Here is a 13,922-nt window from a genome sequence, read left to right on the forward strand (position 1 = left end):
GTCATGGCATTTGCATTTGATGTTGATTCAGTTTAAAGTTAAAGGTTACATAAAGGTTCATTTCTTTAAATGTCTTTCTTTTCTGCTTTCTGCCAAGTCTGTGAATATACCTTCAACTGTGGGCATATGAGTAAAGACATGGGATGTCCCCGATAGTACTCTCATTTCGTCCTTTTCTTACCTCATTATCAGTTTCATGTGTCAAAAGAGGACGTTGAAAAAAAAAGACAAACATCAACCTTACAAACATCACTAAACAGCACTTGTTGATTGCTCTGAGCTGGACTGATGAAAATGTTAATGTCAAGCAAAATATGTAGTTAAAGAAAGTTCAAATTGAACAACATATGAGTTTCACTGGAATAAAGTGAATAAGTCTTATATAAGAGTCTTATTATTGCTTGTTCCGGTTTGTGATTTAGATACATAGAAAAATAAACAAACAAACAAGCAAATCAGGAACAAAAATGAATTAAAAAATCTAAGTGCCAAATGTTTTTTAAGAATGCAATTTTTAAAGGGGCAGTTTTGCATTATGCAGTTTTTATATCCAAAAAATGCTGTTTTTTCAATTATTGTTTTAAACTTTTTTAAAGACTTTTACAAATATATGTAAATTAAATTAAACTGTAAAGTCAATATTATAAACATTTGTTTTTTTTAATTTACATGTACAAATAAATACACATATAATATAATATTTATATATATATATATATATAAATGTGTGTGTGCATGTATGTATATATATATATATATATATATATATATATATATATATATATATATATATATATATATATATATATATATATATATATATATATATATATATAAAGGCCTATAATTATTTCTTTTTATTATTATTTAAAGACACTCTTAGTCTTCCAGAGACCTGTTTGAAAGGGGTGTTTATACATTTAATAAATCTACACTTTTGTCACAAGGCAAAAATATCTTAAAACACATTCACAAACTTGACATGGATTTATCTAAAAGAAACAGGACTTTGTCACAGAATGGAATAATACAGTTATACACTATTATTATGGTGTGCAATGCAGCTGTCCTCGCCCTGGACGTCGTTTCCCCTCTCTGGTTATCCACTCCTTAGCTCTCGCGAGAACGTACGCGCTATACCCCCTTTTCCCTTCCACCACACCTCTCGCGAGATCTCGCGTCCGAAGGATGGTGTTGTGTTAGAGGCAGTGGGGAGAAGGGTGAGGGGTATCCACAAAGATGTTGCGTGATTTTTGGGAAATTTATTTATTTAAATAAAAATGGCCGCCGCAGAGAGCGGAGAGGAGAGACTGTAAGTGTGAACCGCATCCATTCCCGTTGTCACGGATTCCAATGTCAGGCGTCGCGAGCGGCGATGGCGTCGGTTTTGATCGTCGCTGTGATATTTTGTCAGGCTGAGGGGGGAAATGTTAGCCGCGCTAGTCCGCGAAAGGCGTTGGGAATACGTCACTCGCATTTCTCCCGCTCTTTTTCCACGATCAGCGGGCACTTTGTGCGCCACGAGAACCGCGCGCTTTAGTCCAGTGTGTGTTTGGTGTCGTTTTCTGACGTTACTTTAAAAAACTCCTCTGAAATCTCGAACGAACGGAAGCCTGGGGTTTGGACGCACACATGTTTTGTTTTGCCGACATTGGCGGCTCTTTCGCGGAAATGTTACGTCGTTTAATTCCAAGCGCTCGCTAGCTGTCAAAAACAGCACACCCAAGTAAGTTAGCTCGCTTGTGGCGCTGCAGGACAAGGCAGGGGACCTAAATGAGGTTTGCTCTAGATAAATCTGCCTGTCCTGGCGTGGAATGGCTTGACTAAGTGCTTAGAAATGAGGTTAAGATGCGTTTTAGCTCAATACAATTGTGTTGTGCTGTGTGGGTAGCTGTGCATCATCAGGTACCAAGTTTGCATATGCATGCAAGTTGGCCAGTGTGCTATTCTTCTGCCTGATGTCAACATGCGTGTGTCTTTGTGTTGTTATTGCAGCTAGTTTTGCCCTTGCAGCATGCAAACCATTTAAATCCAGGTGTTAAACACACTATTGTTTTTCTCGCATTACTAAAACAGATAGTGTGCTTGCTTTAGCAATTCACAAGGCACTCCCATGTGAGAGCAGGCTGGTGATATTGTTGAGCTGACTTCCGGTAGCCAGCTAACGGATCTAGCAGCATAATATATATGTGTACGTGTTTGTGTGTGTGGTCGACCGCAGGGGGATTTGCACAAACTGAGTGACACTGTCATGTCTTCTGCACACACTAGTGACATATCTCAAAGACTGAACTTGCATCCTGTGCAACTTCTTCCTGTGTCGCATGCTCCATGAATTCATTGCAAGGGCAGGTACTGGCCAGACAAAATATTTAGTTTGCCATCTGCTTTGTTATTTTGAGTATTTATTATGAATTTAATTTGGTCACCAAAATGTTGTTTGGGAATGCACTGAAAAAACAATAAACAATTTTCACCCAGAAATTGCTTTTACATTTTGAAATAGAAAAACTAAAATAGTATTTCCTGGTAAAACGCAGTCCAATAATCTTTGTTTTATTTAAAGCTTTAAAAAAAAATACTAATAATTTTTTGCATTGTGGGGCAAGTTGAATTTTCATCATTGTGAGTCAAAAGGAAGTTAAAGTAAACACCGTTAAAATCTTTCCCTCTGGTTTTCCGATGTCTTTTCAAAGACGGTTGTTCATTATGGTTAAACATGATCCTTGATTGTCCAACATGGTATAATTATTTTATAAGGTTACATATGAGGAGCTGCCTAATGCACATATTCATTGATTTCCAGCTGAGATTCAAGGTCCTACTTAGTATTAAATTGAACAGTCAACGTTCACAATAAAAACTTGATTATGACCAACACCAATTAGCTTTCTTTGTGGTTCTTTAATTGACCTACCCCATCAAAGTTGTGGCTTAAAGAAAACTTACTAGTGGCCTGTATTTGCATTCATTTCATAAATCGGTAGTTAATGCATAAGGTCACATCTATACATTTTTCCATGGTTAACAATCAGAATATCTCATCTACGCCAAATGAAACTGTTTCTGCCCTAGCAATCATTTCATGGAGCATGCAACACATGCAAATGTTGTAAATTAATAAATATGAATGCATAGCAAAATTTTAAATGAATATCTATATATGTACACTGTATTCTCCTTAATTAACTTAATTGTCTTTAACTAATTTTAGTTGGTCCTGCAGTGTGGATCATTTTCCAAATATTGATGAAAATGCAAATATTCCATGTAGTTTCTCACGTAACATGAAGTCATATAATTTGCGTGCATAACATATATGCAAAATGTATTAAAAAGGCATTTCAATGGTTTTGCAAGTCACACTGTAGGATGTGAACTTCCCAAAAATGTTTTATGACAATTAACATAATTGTCCAGCTAAAGTGATGAATTAATGCAGGTTTTGCCTAAAATGATGAGGATTTTCTTGGATAGTTTATTAACAAAATAATTGTAGAAATGTATATTCATGACACGTGTTCTTCAAAAGATATAAATCAAGAAGTCAAGTGAATATCACTGAGGATGTAGTGCAGTCTGTGGAAGTTAGTTTGGGTTTATTAGTTAAAACATTAGAAGTTCATTCTTTTTAGAGCTGCATAATTAATAAAATTTCTAATCGCGATTACAATTATGAATGCCACAATAACATAATCATTCAAAGCGGCATTTAATCATTCAAAGTCAACCAATGTTATTCTGCGTGCCTAAGATGCATTTTTTTCTTCTTACATGTTATCTTAAGGGTTTTGCCCATTATTTTAGTTTTAGTACAACATTATAATACCATTCATGTTTTTACTTTTTGATAATTTAAAGAGGAACCAATCCAATGTATAGTTGACATTTGAGGCTCAATACTCTAGAAAAGCACTAAATGTTTTTCAGTTAGAGTGTTTTCAGCTTGTTTATTTTCATATAAAAATACAGCATGCCGTTACATCATTCAGTGTAAATTGTGATAATCGTAATTAATAATCGCAATTACAATTTCAAGGGAATGATCAAGAAATGTGATTTTTGTCATAATCGTGCAGCCCTAATTCTTTTAAACTTATTGTAGTTTTTTATTTAAAAGTCAAGTAGAAACCAATTAGTTTTTTTTTAGATTTGCTATCATTTTGATCCTAGCTTGCTGAAGGATTCTTTATATCATGCTATCTCTCCTCTTTTATATGTCACCAAGAATTGAAATCATATTCAGAGTTGCAAGACTCTCAACATAACTACTCATCCCATGAAACATTGTGATGCAATTGTTTTAAAAAATGTGAAAACTAAAACTGGTGGATTTTAACCAAAAAAGCATTACATTCTAAATTGTTCATTGCAGAATATTCATATATATGGAAATAAGTGTTTTAAACTTGGGAGGCAGACTCGATTATGTTATTTGCAGTTTATTTTGAGAGTGAGCGGTCACTTCAGAGCTATTTTTGCCATGCTTTTCATTCCTATATAAATGTATCGCATTATTATTGGTAGCATAGTTTTCCACTTGAAATTTGACTGTTAAGCTTTTTTAAAGATACCATTTTAAGTTAAATCGTTTATATTAAGCAACTTCTAAAAATGAAATTTTAATTGACTTCCACAGAAGCCTATGATAAGATAAGAGCTCTTAAAACTTTTATGTTAGTTTTATATTTTAAGTTCTGTTTTGAAAATGTGATTTCTGCTTCTGAAACCCAACTGTTGCACTCTACTAAAGTGTTAAAACCGGTGAAAATGCATGATTGGAAATGGTAGCTCAGGGTTTCTAGTGCAAATTAAATATTCTAGCTATACATATAATGCATGCTAAGTATAGCATGTAAACTCATAAAGTTGCTAAATAGAATTCAAATAAGTGTTTTGTATTTTGCAATATACTATGTTAATGTGCTAAGTCGAACACATCAAAATTGAATACTCTGTAATGAATGTTCGTTTATAACTTCTCAGGTGTGGTGACTCTTGTTGATGTACTGAAACATGTCGGCAACTCTTGATTGCAAACTATTAGTCATTGTTTTAGTGAATACAAGATATTTTAAAAAACTAAGTAACTATTTATTTATAAGTAACTTTCTACCTGGTAAATTTTGTGGATGTTTTCATCGCTTGACTTCACCTGCTGAAAGTGACAACATTTGGGATCCGTTACAGTCTCCACCCTGATACAGTGACTACCTAAATAGGAAGAAAATCTAAAAATGTCTCATTTAATTCAGTCTGGCTGTGAAAGTTTTGTAAAATGAAACCAGGCAAGAAGCATCGAAAGATGTTCAAAATAAGGAGGCAGCATATTTTGGTAGTTATTTTTGCCTTTAAATCTCTCAGTTTTTCTTTGATGTAGATATGGAAATGAAGTTCACAATGTATATGTGTTTTATTGTGATCTGATGTTTTTATGGGCGAAATATTTAGTTTGTTGTTCATTACTCAAACACCAAACTGCCATGTGGTCATGATGACACGTTTTTAGAGCAATCTGCCAGTTAGGTCTAAGGCAAATTAAGTGGATTATTAATCTCTTTTGTAATGAAAATGACATTCGTTGATCGACGAGCCGCAGACAAGTGGGAAATCCCTCCGTCCTCAGTGATTCAACCTCCACGTCAAGGTTTTGCTTGACACAGGCCTCTCTGTATGACACGTGTCTGTAAGCGGAGTAGAAATCAAATTGAACGTGTTTCTCCTGAAGTTACGAAATAGACACATCCTAGACTCAGGTTTCACATGATGTTTAAAGACGTTAAGGTGCAAACTGCATCAGTTTATTTGGTTAACTGAGTCTTATGCTAACACTTCAAATTCAGACCACGTATTGCCTGCTCTTTGGTGGTATTTAATAGAGCTTGTGTGATCTGAAAATGAGCATGCTTTGAAGCCAAAATATTGAATTTATGATGGCAAACATGCAAACGTAGCACTTCTGTTAAATTTTTATAATAAATACTTCATTTAGACATGCGGTTGAGTTGAATACGGACCTGTAAGACTCATCCTGTCTCAGTGAGCCACTTATTTCTTGTGTTGTCAGCAGAGGTGAGGACAAGAATGAAGACCAGGAGGGCTCAAAAGACAAGACGCAGAAGCAGAAGAAAAACAAAAGGGAACGGCAAGATGTGGAAAAACTCGAGGCCACAGTGTCCGTTCCTCCACCCCCGCCTCTTCTTACGCAGGGGGATGTTGGACAACAGACAGAAGCAGGGAAGTCTGAACCCATTGACCCTGAAGTTGGAGCTGCTCTCAGCGCTCCAGAATCTTCCGCATCAGCCAAGCAGCGGCGTTCCATCATTCGGGACAGAGGCCCACTGTATGACGACCCTTCACTGCCTCAAGGTTGGACGCGGAAGCTGAAACAGCGCAAGTCGGGGCGATCCGCTGGAAAATTTGATGTCTACCTGATCAAGTTAGTACAAGTTACAGGAAGTTAGTTCTTTTTTTTTTTGAGAGCAACTGTGATGATATTCATTTCGTAATACTGCATCCAAATGACACACATGCAACAAATTAGTCATTATTAAAGTTAAGTTATTGTGTTTGGATGCTGCTAAACCTGTTAACACTGGAAGTATCAGTTAGGGCCTTATTTGATATGCTATATTCCCTGTTTACCTGTGGTTAAAAATATCATGAATTATTTATCGATATCTTATTTGTTACTTCTGTCCATTACGTCAAAGCAAGCTTGTGATGTTTTTGGTCTCTGATTTACAAATTTAAATCATCATATTTATATGTAAAATAGTTTTAGCCCGTACAAAGTCAGTTTTATACTGATGTTTTGAGTGAGAAACTTTCCCATTTTATTGTTGTTAAAGTCCTAAGGCCCGTTCAAACCAAGGATGACAATAATGAAGATTTAAAGTTAAAAAAAAATGTTTTAAATTAAAAAGAATAGCAGAGTCCACACCACAACTACAACGATATTGATAACAGCACAGAGAACAATATATAATTAAAAATGATTAATGAATGATGAAAACAGCTCGAGCATTTAAAGTGGCAGATGACATAAATGCAGCATTTGTTCATAAACAGAGTGTTTTCATGCACTGGTATGAATGCTAATATAGTTATTGTTGTTAAAGTGAGCTGCCTTTTAATCACAGATTTACAGCTGATTTGTCAGAGGTGGTGTGTCGCTGGTCGCTTCCAGTGTAAACATGAGCTTGTGTAACAGTTCCCAGCAGTATTTGAACGCAGTGGTTGTTCAGTAAATGTAAATTACATGTATTGAGAGAGAGTTGTACATTACACTGGTCGGGGTCACAGAGATTAGTGTTTAGATTAGATTTCTAAGATTTGTTGAATGGCTAAATAATTCAGTGTTGTCAAGTGTATTGTTCTGCCAAACAATTTGACATGATGAATAAGGGTGCATGCTGTTCAACACTGACTGATGTGTCACGGTGCCCACTGTTTTTTTTTTCTTTGATTTCATTTTATTAAAAGGTGCTTAGTAAAAAAGAAATGTGAAATCAAAGAAAATATTTTTATTTGGACTACAGGTTTGTATGATTGCACCAGGATTAGTTTTCTCTTCGTTAAAGGGTGCTTGAATTTTTTTTTTGAAATCTAAGAAAATATTCATATTTTGACCACAGGTCTGTATGATTTACTTCCAGTAACACAAACTTTTTTCTTTGATTTAATTTTTATTAAAGAATAATTTATTTGGACTGCACGATTTACATGTATGATTAAAACTTCAAATTTAGCACAGATACATTTTCTCAAATTCTCAAATTGTTTTCTCAGAATTACATTAATCAATTTGTATAATGCAAAATATATTGTTTTTATTTTTCAGCCCAGAAGGGAAAGCCTTCCGTTCCAAAGTGGAGCTCATGGCGTACTTCCAAAAGGTGGGCGATACCACCACAGATCCCAATGACTTTGACTTCACAGTCACAGGCCGAGGGAGCCCCTCTCGCAGAGAAAAGAGACCACCAAAGAAGCCTAAAGTGGTCAAACCTTCTGGTCGAGGGAGGGGTCGACCCAAAGGCAGCGGCAAGGTACGGCAGACCACAGAAGGGGTGGCTGTGAAGCGTGTCGTTGAAAAGAGTCCAGGAAAACTCCTTGTAAAGATGCCCTTTGTGGTCCCCAAAACTGAACCAGGGGCTCCAATGGTGCAAGCCGTAGTTGCCAAAGTGCGCCGAGGGCGCAAGCGGAAATCAGAACAGGAACCACCGAGCACCCCCAAAAAACGTGGCCGCAAGCCAGCAGCTGCTTCACAGTCAGCGGTGGGGATGGGTTCAGCTGCTGCATACACGGCCGCAGCCATTCTCACCGCCGAGGCCAAGAAAAAAGCTCAGAAGGAGTCTTCCGTAAAGCCTGTTCAGGAGAGGGCACTTCCCATCAAGAAACGCAAAACTCGAGAGACTTTAGAGGAGTTGGAAGGATCCACCACCTCCACGACAGAGACGTTTGTTCCTGTGATAGCAAAACGACTGACTGCATCAACTGTGACCCCTACAGGGGAGGAGGTAGAAACGGGACAGAAGTCTCACAAGCATCCCGGCCGGAAGCACAAAGAGGCGTCTACAGATCCGGGGAACGGCAGTAGCAGCAGCAGCAGCAGCGGGACGGCAACCGGCGGCAGTGGCAGCGGACCGAAGAGTCACAAGAAGAGAGATCATCGAGGGCAGCACTTTAAACACCACCACCATCATCACCACCACCAACACCACCACCATCTACAGGCCATGCCGCCCTCCACCTACACTCCACAGGCTCACCAGCTCTCCTTGGGTCACTCCACACAAGGGGGGCCGCCTGTGACAACAGAAAACGAACCCCAGGACTTGAGCACCTCCAGGCCCAAAGTGGAACATGTGGCCTTCCGGGAGGAAGCAAGAACTGATAGCTCCTCGAGCAGGGACGCTCAGAACGCAAGCAAGATGGCCTCCTCTGACCTGAGAGGGCAGCAGAAGACTGTGACGGGGGATGGCAAGGAGCTGAGAGACATTGTTCCTCCCTCCGCCGTTCCAAGGCCGAGCCGCGAGGAAACAGTCGAGTCCCGGACACCAGTGAGCGAGCCAGTGAGCTGACTGACTAAGTGATGGATCGGGTGCGGCTTTGCGTCCCGAAGAGTTGGAGGCGGTCGCAGCGGGACGAGTGATTTTTCGTTCTTTTTTACTGAGGAAAAAAGAAAAAGGAAACAAAAATATACAAAAATGTAAACGTACTTCTACAAAAGGCAGCTGTTGTGTCTCGTTCTCTCTGTGGGTTGGACACGGGGCGATAATTCTCTTGCTTCCGGATGAATTCTCTGCTAACCTTTTTCTTTACGGTTTCCTTTTATTTCCCACTATATCTTTGTATTAGTATATCTTAGCACTCACCTAAACCAGTTATTCCTTTGTCAGAGCTTGTAGGAAGTAGGAAACACACTCAAGTGGTAATGAAGTCACATGCCATAGTTATCGTAAAGCGAAACTTTCCGGTCAAAGATGCTCTCGAAAGTACTCAAATGCAGCATAGTCATGTCATCTCAACCCTAGAAAAAAGGTGTCCTATTAGTGTGTTCTTCCTTTTGTGTCTGAAACGAAGGGGCAAATCCGGCAAGCTGAAGAAAAAAGGGCCACATTTTCGATCTCCATCTTTTCCATTTGAGTCGGACGCAGCTGTTGCAGCATCATCACCTTTGAAATAAGACGCTAGCTTAACTCTGACAGAAAAGAACTTCCTAGTTGTGGGTTTGTGCCAAGCTGATATTTCCAGCCTGTTGACCTGTAAAGATAAATTTAATTTAAAAGCAGTATTTCCTTTTTAAGTTGTTGGTATTTTCAGTGCACATGTCTATTAATTATCTGTAGTTTGGTTAACCTAATAATCACCAGTTTCGGAGATGCCTGAGAAAATGCAACTAGAGCGGAAAGCTCTATTTTTCATTTTCTCTGGTGGGGAAGATAAAGCACAAATGTATTTGTTAGGGAGCATTGAAAGCACAGTCCAGTGTAGCATCTTGAGTAGATGTCAACTTGCGTAAAAGAATACGAGAAAAGGAATTTGTTATGTTTACCTGCTTTTTTTTCCCATGAAGTACAATTTAAATAGTGGGCTTGTGTTCTTACGACACAAATCCCTACCAAAAAAAAAAAAAGCATACAGTTTCAAATGTAGCTTTTGGTTTTATCATGTGTGGTTCTAGACTTATCCCATAGAGCTGCTGTTCTAAAAACGATTCTGTCGGAAAAGTTAATAGATGGCTATATTTATATAATGTCTTGTCAGGCTGTAGTTGTGTCAAATGCATGGGTTCCTGATGTTTGCGTGCTTTGCGTGCTATTTATTACAGTACTCTGACATTGTCTTTCTTGTACATAAAGGTTTATAAAGCCAGGTTCAGCACTGATGATGAGGGTTAATTGTTATAGATACATAAATATTTTGAATTATGAGTATTATGAAACATTACTTGGCAACAAATGAAAGAAAACCTTGCATACATTGTACAACACCATGCAATCATGAATAGTTCTATTAGTTTTCTAAAGTCTTCTTTCTCAAAATGACAAAGCATATTTGCAATCAGAAAGAAGGACACCAAATCATGGCTCCGTGCAAAAAGTTGTGAGAGATTGAACGTACTAAAGATGTCTTGGTAATTAATTTGATTGTACCGTTGAGATTATCAATTTCTGAATTTCCTTAGGATCATGTTCTTTGTTGATTATGTAAAATTAGGATTTTACAGAAAATATACAGCGCTTTTTCCATTTAATTTTTGTTTCTTCTTCTAGATGAAATGCACCTTACTTTTAAAACACTTTCACAGAATTGAATATTGAAATTGTGAGAAGCATACCAATTTATTTGCATATATTTTTCTGGTTAGCTTTGCACAGACTGTCCGGAGGTTGTAACTTTCTTCAGATGTGTGTCAGCATCATAGAATGCATGTTCAGTGTCGTTATAAAGATCCATTCTTTTGTTTAGATTTGCTTTCTCTGTGCAAATACCCCATATTTACCAAATTATCACACATAAAGGCTACATTTGACTTACAGTAGTGTTGGGTCAGATTCCAGCTTGTTAGGTCGAGTCGAGTTTAAGTCCTTAGTCAATTGAGTTTGAGTGGGAAACCATTATTAATGTATTGTCATCTTATTTTTTTGTTGTTACTCTTTTTAACGTTCATGTTATACATGATGTGGATTCAATTGTACTCAGTAAAAAAAAGTCCTAAATGTCCGAGTTCATTCATAATTGCAGTTCGAATCCTATATATCTATATCTGTATCTATCTATCTGTATGTATATATATACAGTATATATGACCCTGGACCACAAAACCAGTCTTAAGTCGCTTGGGTATACTTGTAGCAATAGCAAAAAAAAAATAAAAACATTGTATGGGTCAAAATTATCGACTTTTCTTCTATGAAAGTAAAGATCATGTTCCATGAAGATATTTTGTAAATTTCCCACTGTAAATATATCAAAACTTAATTTCTGATTGGTAATATGCATTGCTAAGAACTTTATTTGGACAACTTTAAAGGTGATTTTCTCAGTATTTAGATTTTTTTTAGCACACTCAGATTCCAGATTTTCAAATAATTGTATCTCGGCCTAATATTGTCCGATCCTAATAAACCATACATCAATGGAAAGCTTATTTGTTCAACTTTCAGATGATGCATAAATGTCAATTTTGAAAAAAAATTACACTTTATACTGGTTTTGTGGTCCAGGGTCAGGGATATATATATATCTCCAAGCCAAATAAATTATACCATTTTTTTTTTTTATCAATCTTTACAGATCTCTGGGTCTGATGTCATCACAGATTGTGAGAGTTTGAGGTGTTGCCCTTTTCCCCACAAAGTATTGTGTTCAGTTTTGTCTCTGTATACATTAATAGTTATTGTGGCTTGGGTGATGGATGTGCGTTGCCACTGACATAAAGGCTGAAAAAGATGTACTACTAAACCTTGATTAGAGTCATATCACTCAGCACTTGTTAAACCTTTTCATCTGGTAGTTCAACTAGAGTAGTTGTTTTGGATGTTTGCTGTCGTTTAGGGATTGAAATGCATGCGAGAGAACTTACCAGTCCTATTTTTTCCAATTGTGTTTTAGAGTAGCCTTGTTGTCTGCTATGTCAAATGCATTTAGAGAAAAAATAATAATTTTATGTTGTGTAGATTAAATTACAATCGACAATCACAAGGAGCATATTTATTTTCCCCCTCAATCTTATTAAGATTGAAAGCATCTCCACTCTCTTCCTCCAGCCTCCCGCTCCCTCGACTGGTTAGAGGCAATGAAAATAAAAGAGCGTTTCTGCTCAGAACAAGGGCTATGTAATCATTTCAAGTAGTCAAAAGCAGATGAAGGAAATGTATTTTTACGTTGTGACGTTGTGACCTGTCTGCGGTATACGTCTCCCTGGTTTGACTAAACTCGAGCTGGAGATTGGAGGTAGACGAATGGATTCCTTTACCTTGAACTCGGCAAGCACATTGTCAGTTACAGGAACGAAACCTCCAGACATGAATTGAAGTTACGACTCACAACTCTCGACTCACAAGCTGCATCAGTCTGGCGGACACAGAAGGGGTAGTGCCTTTATTTTGGGAGACTTACTAAGGTGGTAGAAGTGACCTTTGAATCTAAAGAAACACCTTTATCCCAACGAAGCAAATCCAAATGCTTGGATATTATTTGGTCTTTTTCATAGGTAGAACGTGCACTGGTGTGTGTGTGTGTGTGTTGTAACTAGGGTTTCATTATTGTCCATTTTTCTTTTTTCCATCAGCTGGGCATCTCTGTCCACCTAGAAATGATGTATTGTTAAAAACCCTCTGCTTTATGAACTTTTTGCCTTTTGTAGTGCTCGAAGCCCACTGACAAAAATGGAGCCCTACAAATGGGTAAAGACAGAATAAGAAGATTACTTTTATTATATATATATATATATATATATATATATATATATATATATATATATATATATATATATATATATTGTTTTATTTCCTCATTTGGGTTATTTGTGCCTCTGGCAGTGAAGTATGCTTTGGAATGTCCTTGTGTCCCTGTAGCCAAACATACATGCTATGTACGTGAACATGTATCAATATGCATGATTGCCATTAGAAGATAGGACATTGCTTGCCCTTTACTATTATATATAAGATGTTTTCAAACAGCACTCCCAAGAGCTGAGCCCAACCACACCAACCGAATCTGGAGGGTTTCATGAGGTATAAAATACTGAATATGTTCTGTTTAATGAAGTTTGTGCACTTCGGTTTGATATGAACAGATTTATTTCATTGAAGCATTTAGATGATGGTAGCTGAGTTTGGACTGCTAACGCCACTACTTGTAGATTTCTGTGTTAGATTTGTTTTTTTTTTTCAATTATAAATCCAACATTGAAAATAGACCGTTTTATCTTCGTAGCAATAGTATGATAGTATACCCAGCAGATCGGAAATGAGTTTTCTCCTTTAGTATGTCTCTGATTTGTGAAACAGTAGGACTGAAGTCAGAGAAATGTACCCTTATGACTAAAATGCGACACTTTGAATTGTGCAAGGAAGACAATTTAAAGTCAAAAGAAATGGAAGTTAAACTACAAGAACTAGATTCCAGATCCACAGTGGTAGAAAGTTCATGGTCTGTTTAACATAGTCTTGTGCCTTGAAGTTTCAGTAATAGAATTTATCTTTCTACTGTAGTTGTATTTTTATTCTGAGTCATGTGTTTGCCTCTTGTTGGTATTCAGTGCTTTGGATGTATTAAGGATTTATAGAGATCAAGAATATGTTTGCCTTGCTTTATTTTCTTAATTGAGAAAAAAAAGGATAACATTAGGGTGATGTACTTGGGCAATATTGATGATGTAAAAAGCTATAGGATTTTTATGTTTTTTT

The 13,922-nt window shown here is 37.1% G+C and overlaps 1 protein-coding gene across 2 annotated transcripts; it reads left to right on the plus strand.

Moving 5' to 3' along the window:
* Positions 1-1,173: 1,173 nt before the first annotated feature.
* LOC132114899 (methyl-CpG-binding protein 2-like) lies at positions 1,174-11,225 on the plus strand. 2 transcript variants are annotated; one of them, XM_059523294.1, is made up of 3 exons: positions 1,174-1,312; positions 6,071-6,439; positions 7,844-11,225. In XM_059523294.1, the coding sequence occupies exons 1-3, from the start codon at positions 1,281-1,283 to the stop codon at positions 9,081-9,083; spliced, it is 1,641 nt and encodes a 546-aa protein (XP_059379277.1). In that variant the 5' UTR covers positions 1,174-1,280; the 3' UTR covers positions 9,084-11,225. The 2 variants fall into 2 exon arrangements, with proteins under 2 accessions (XP_059379277.1, XP_059379276.1); XM_059523293.1 differs by having other exon boundaries at positions 1,183-1,312; positions 6,068-6,439.
* Positions 11,226-13,922: the final 2,697 nt, after the last annotated feature.

The sequence above is a fragment of the Carassius carassius genome, chromosome 34 (genome assembly GCF_963082965.1).
Source record: "Carassius carassius chromosome 34, fCarCar2.1, whole genome shotgun sequence".
Taxonomy (NCBI): Eukaryota; Metazoa; Chordata; class Actinopteri; order Cypriniformes; family Cyprinidae; genus Carassius; species Carassius carassius.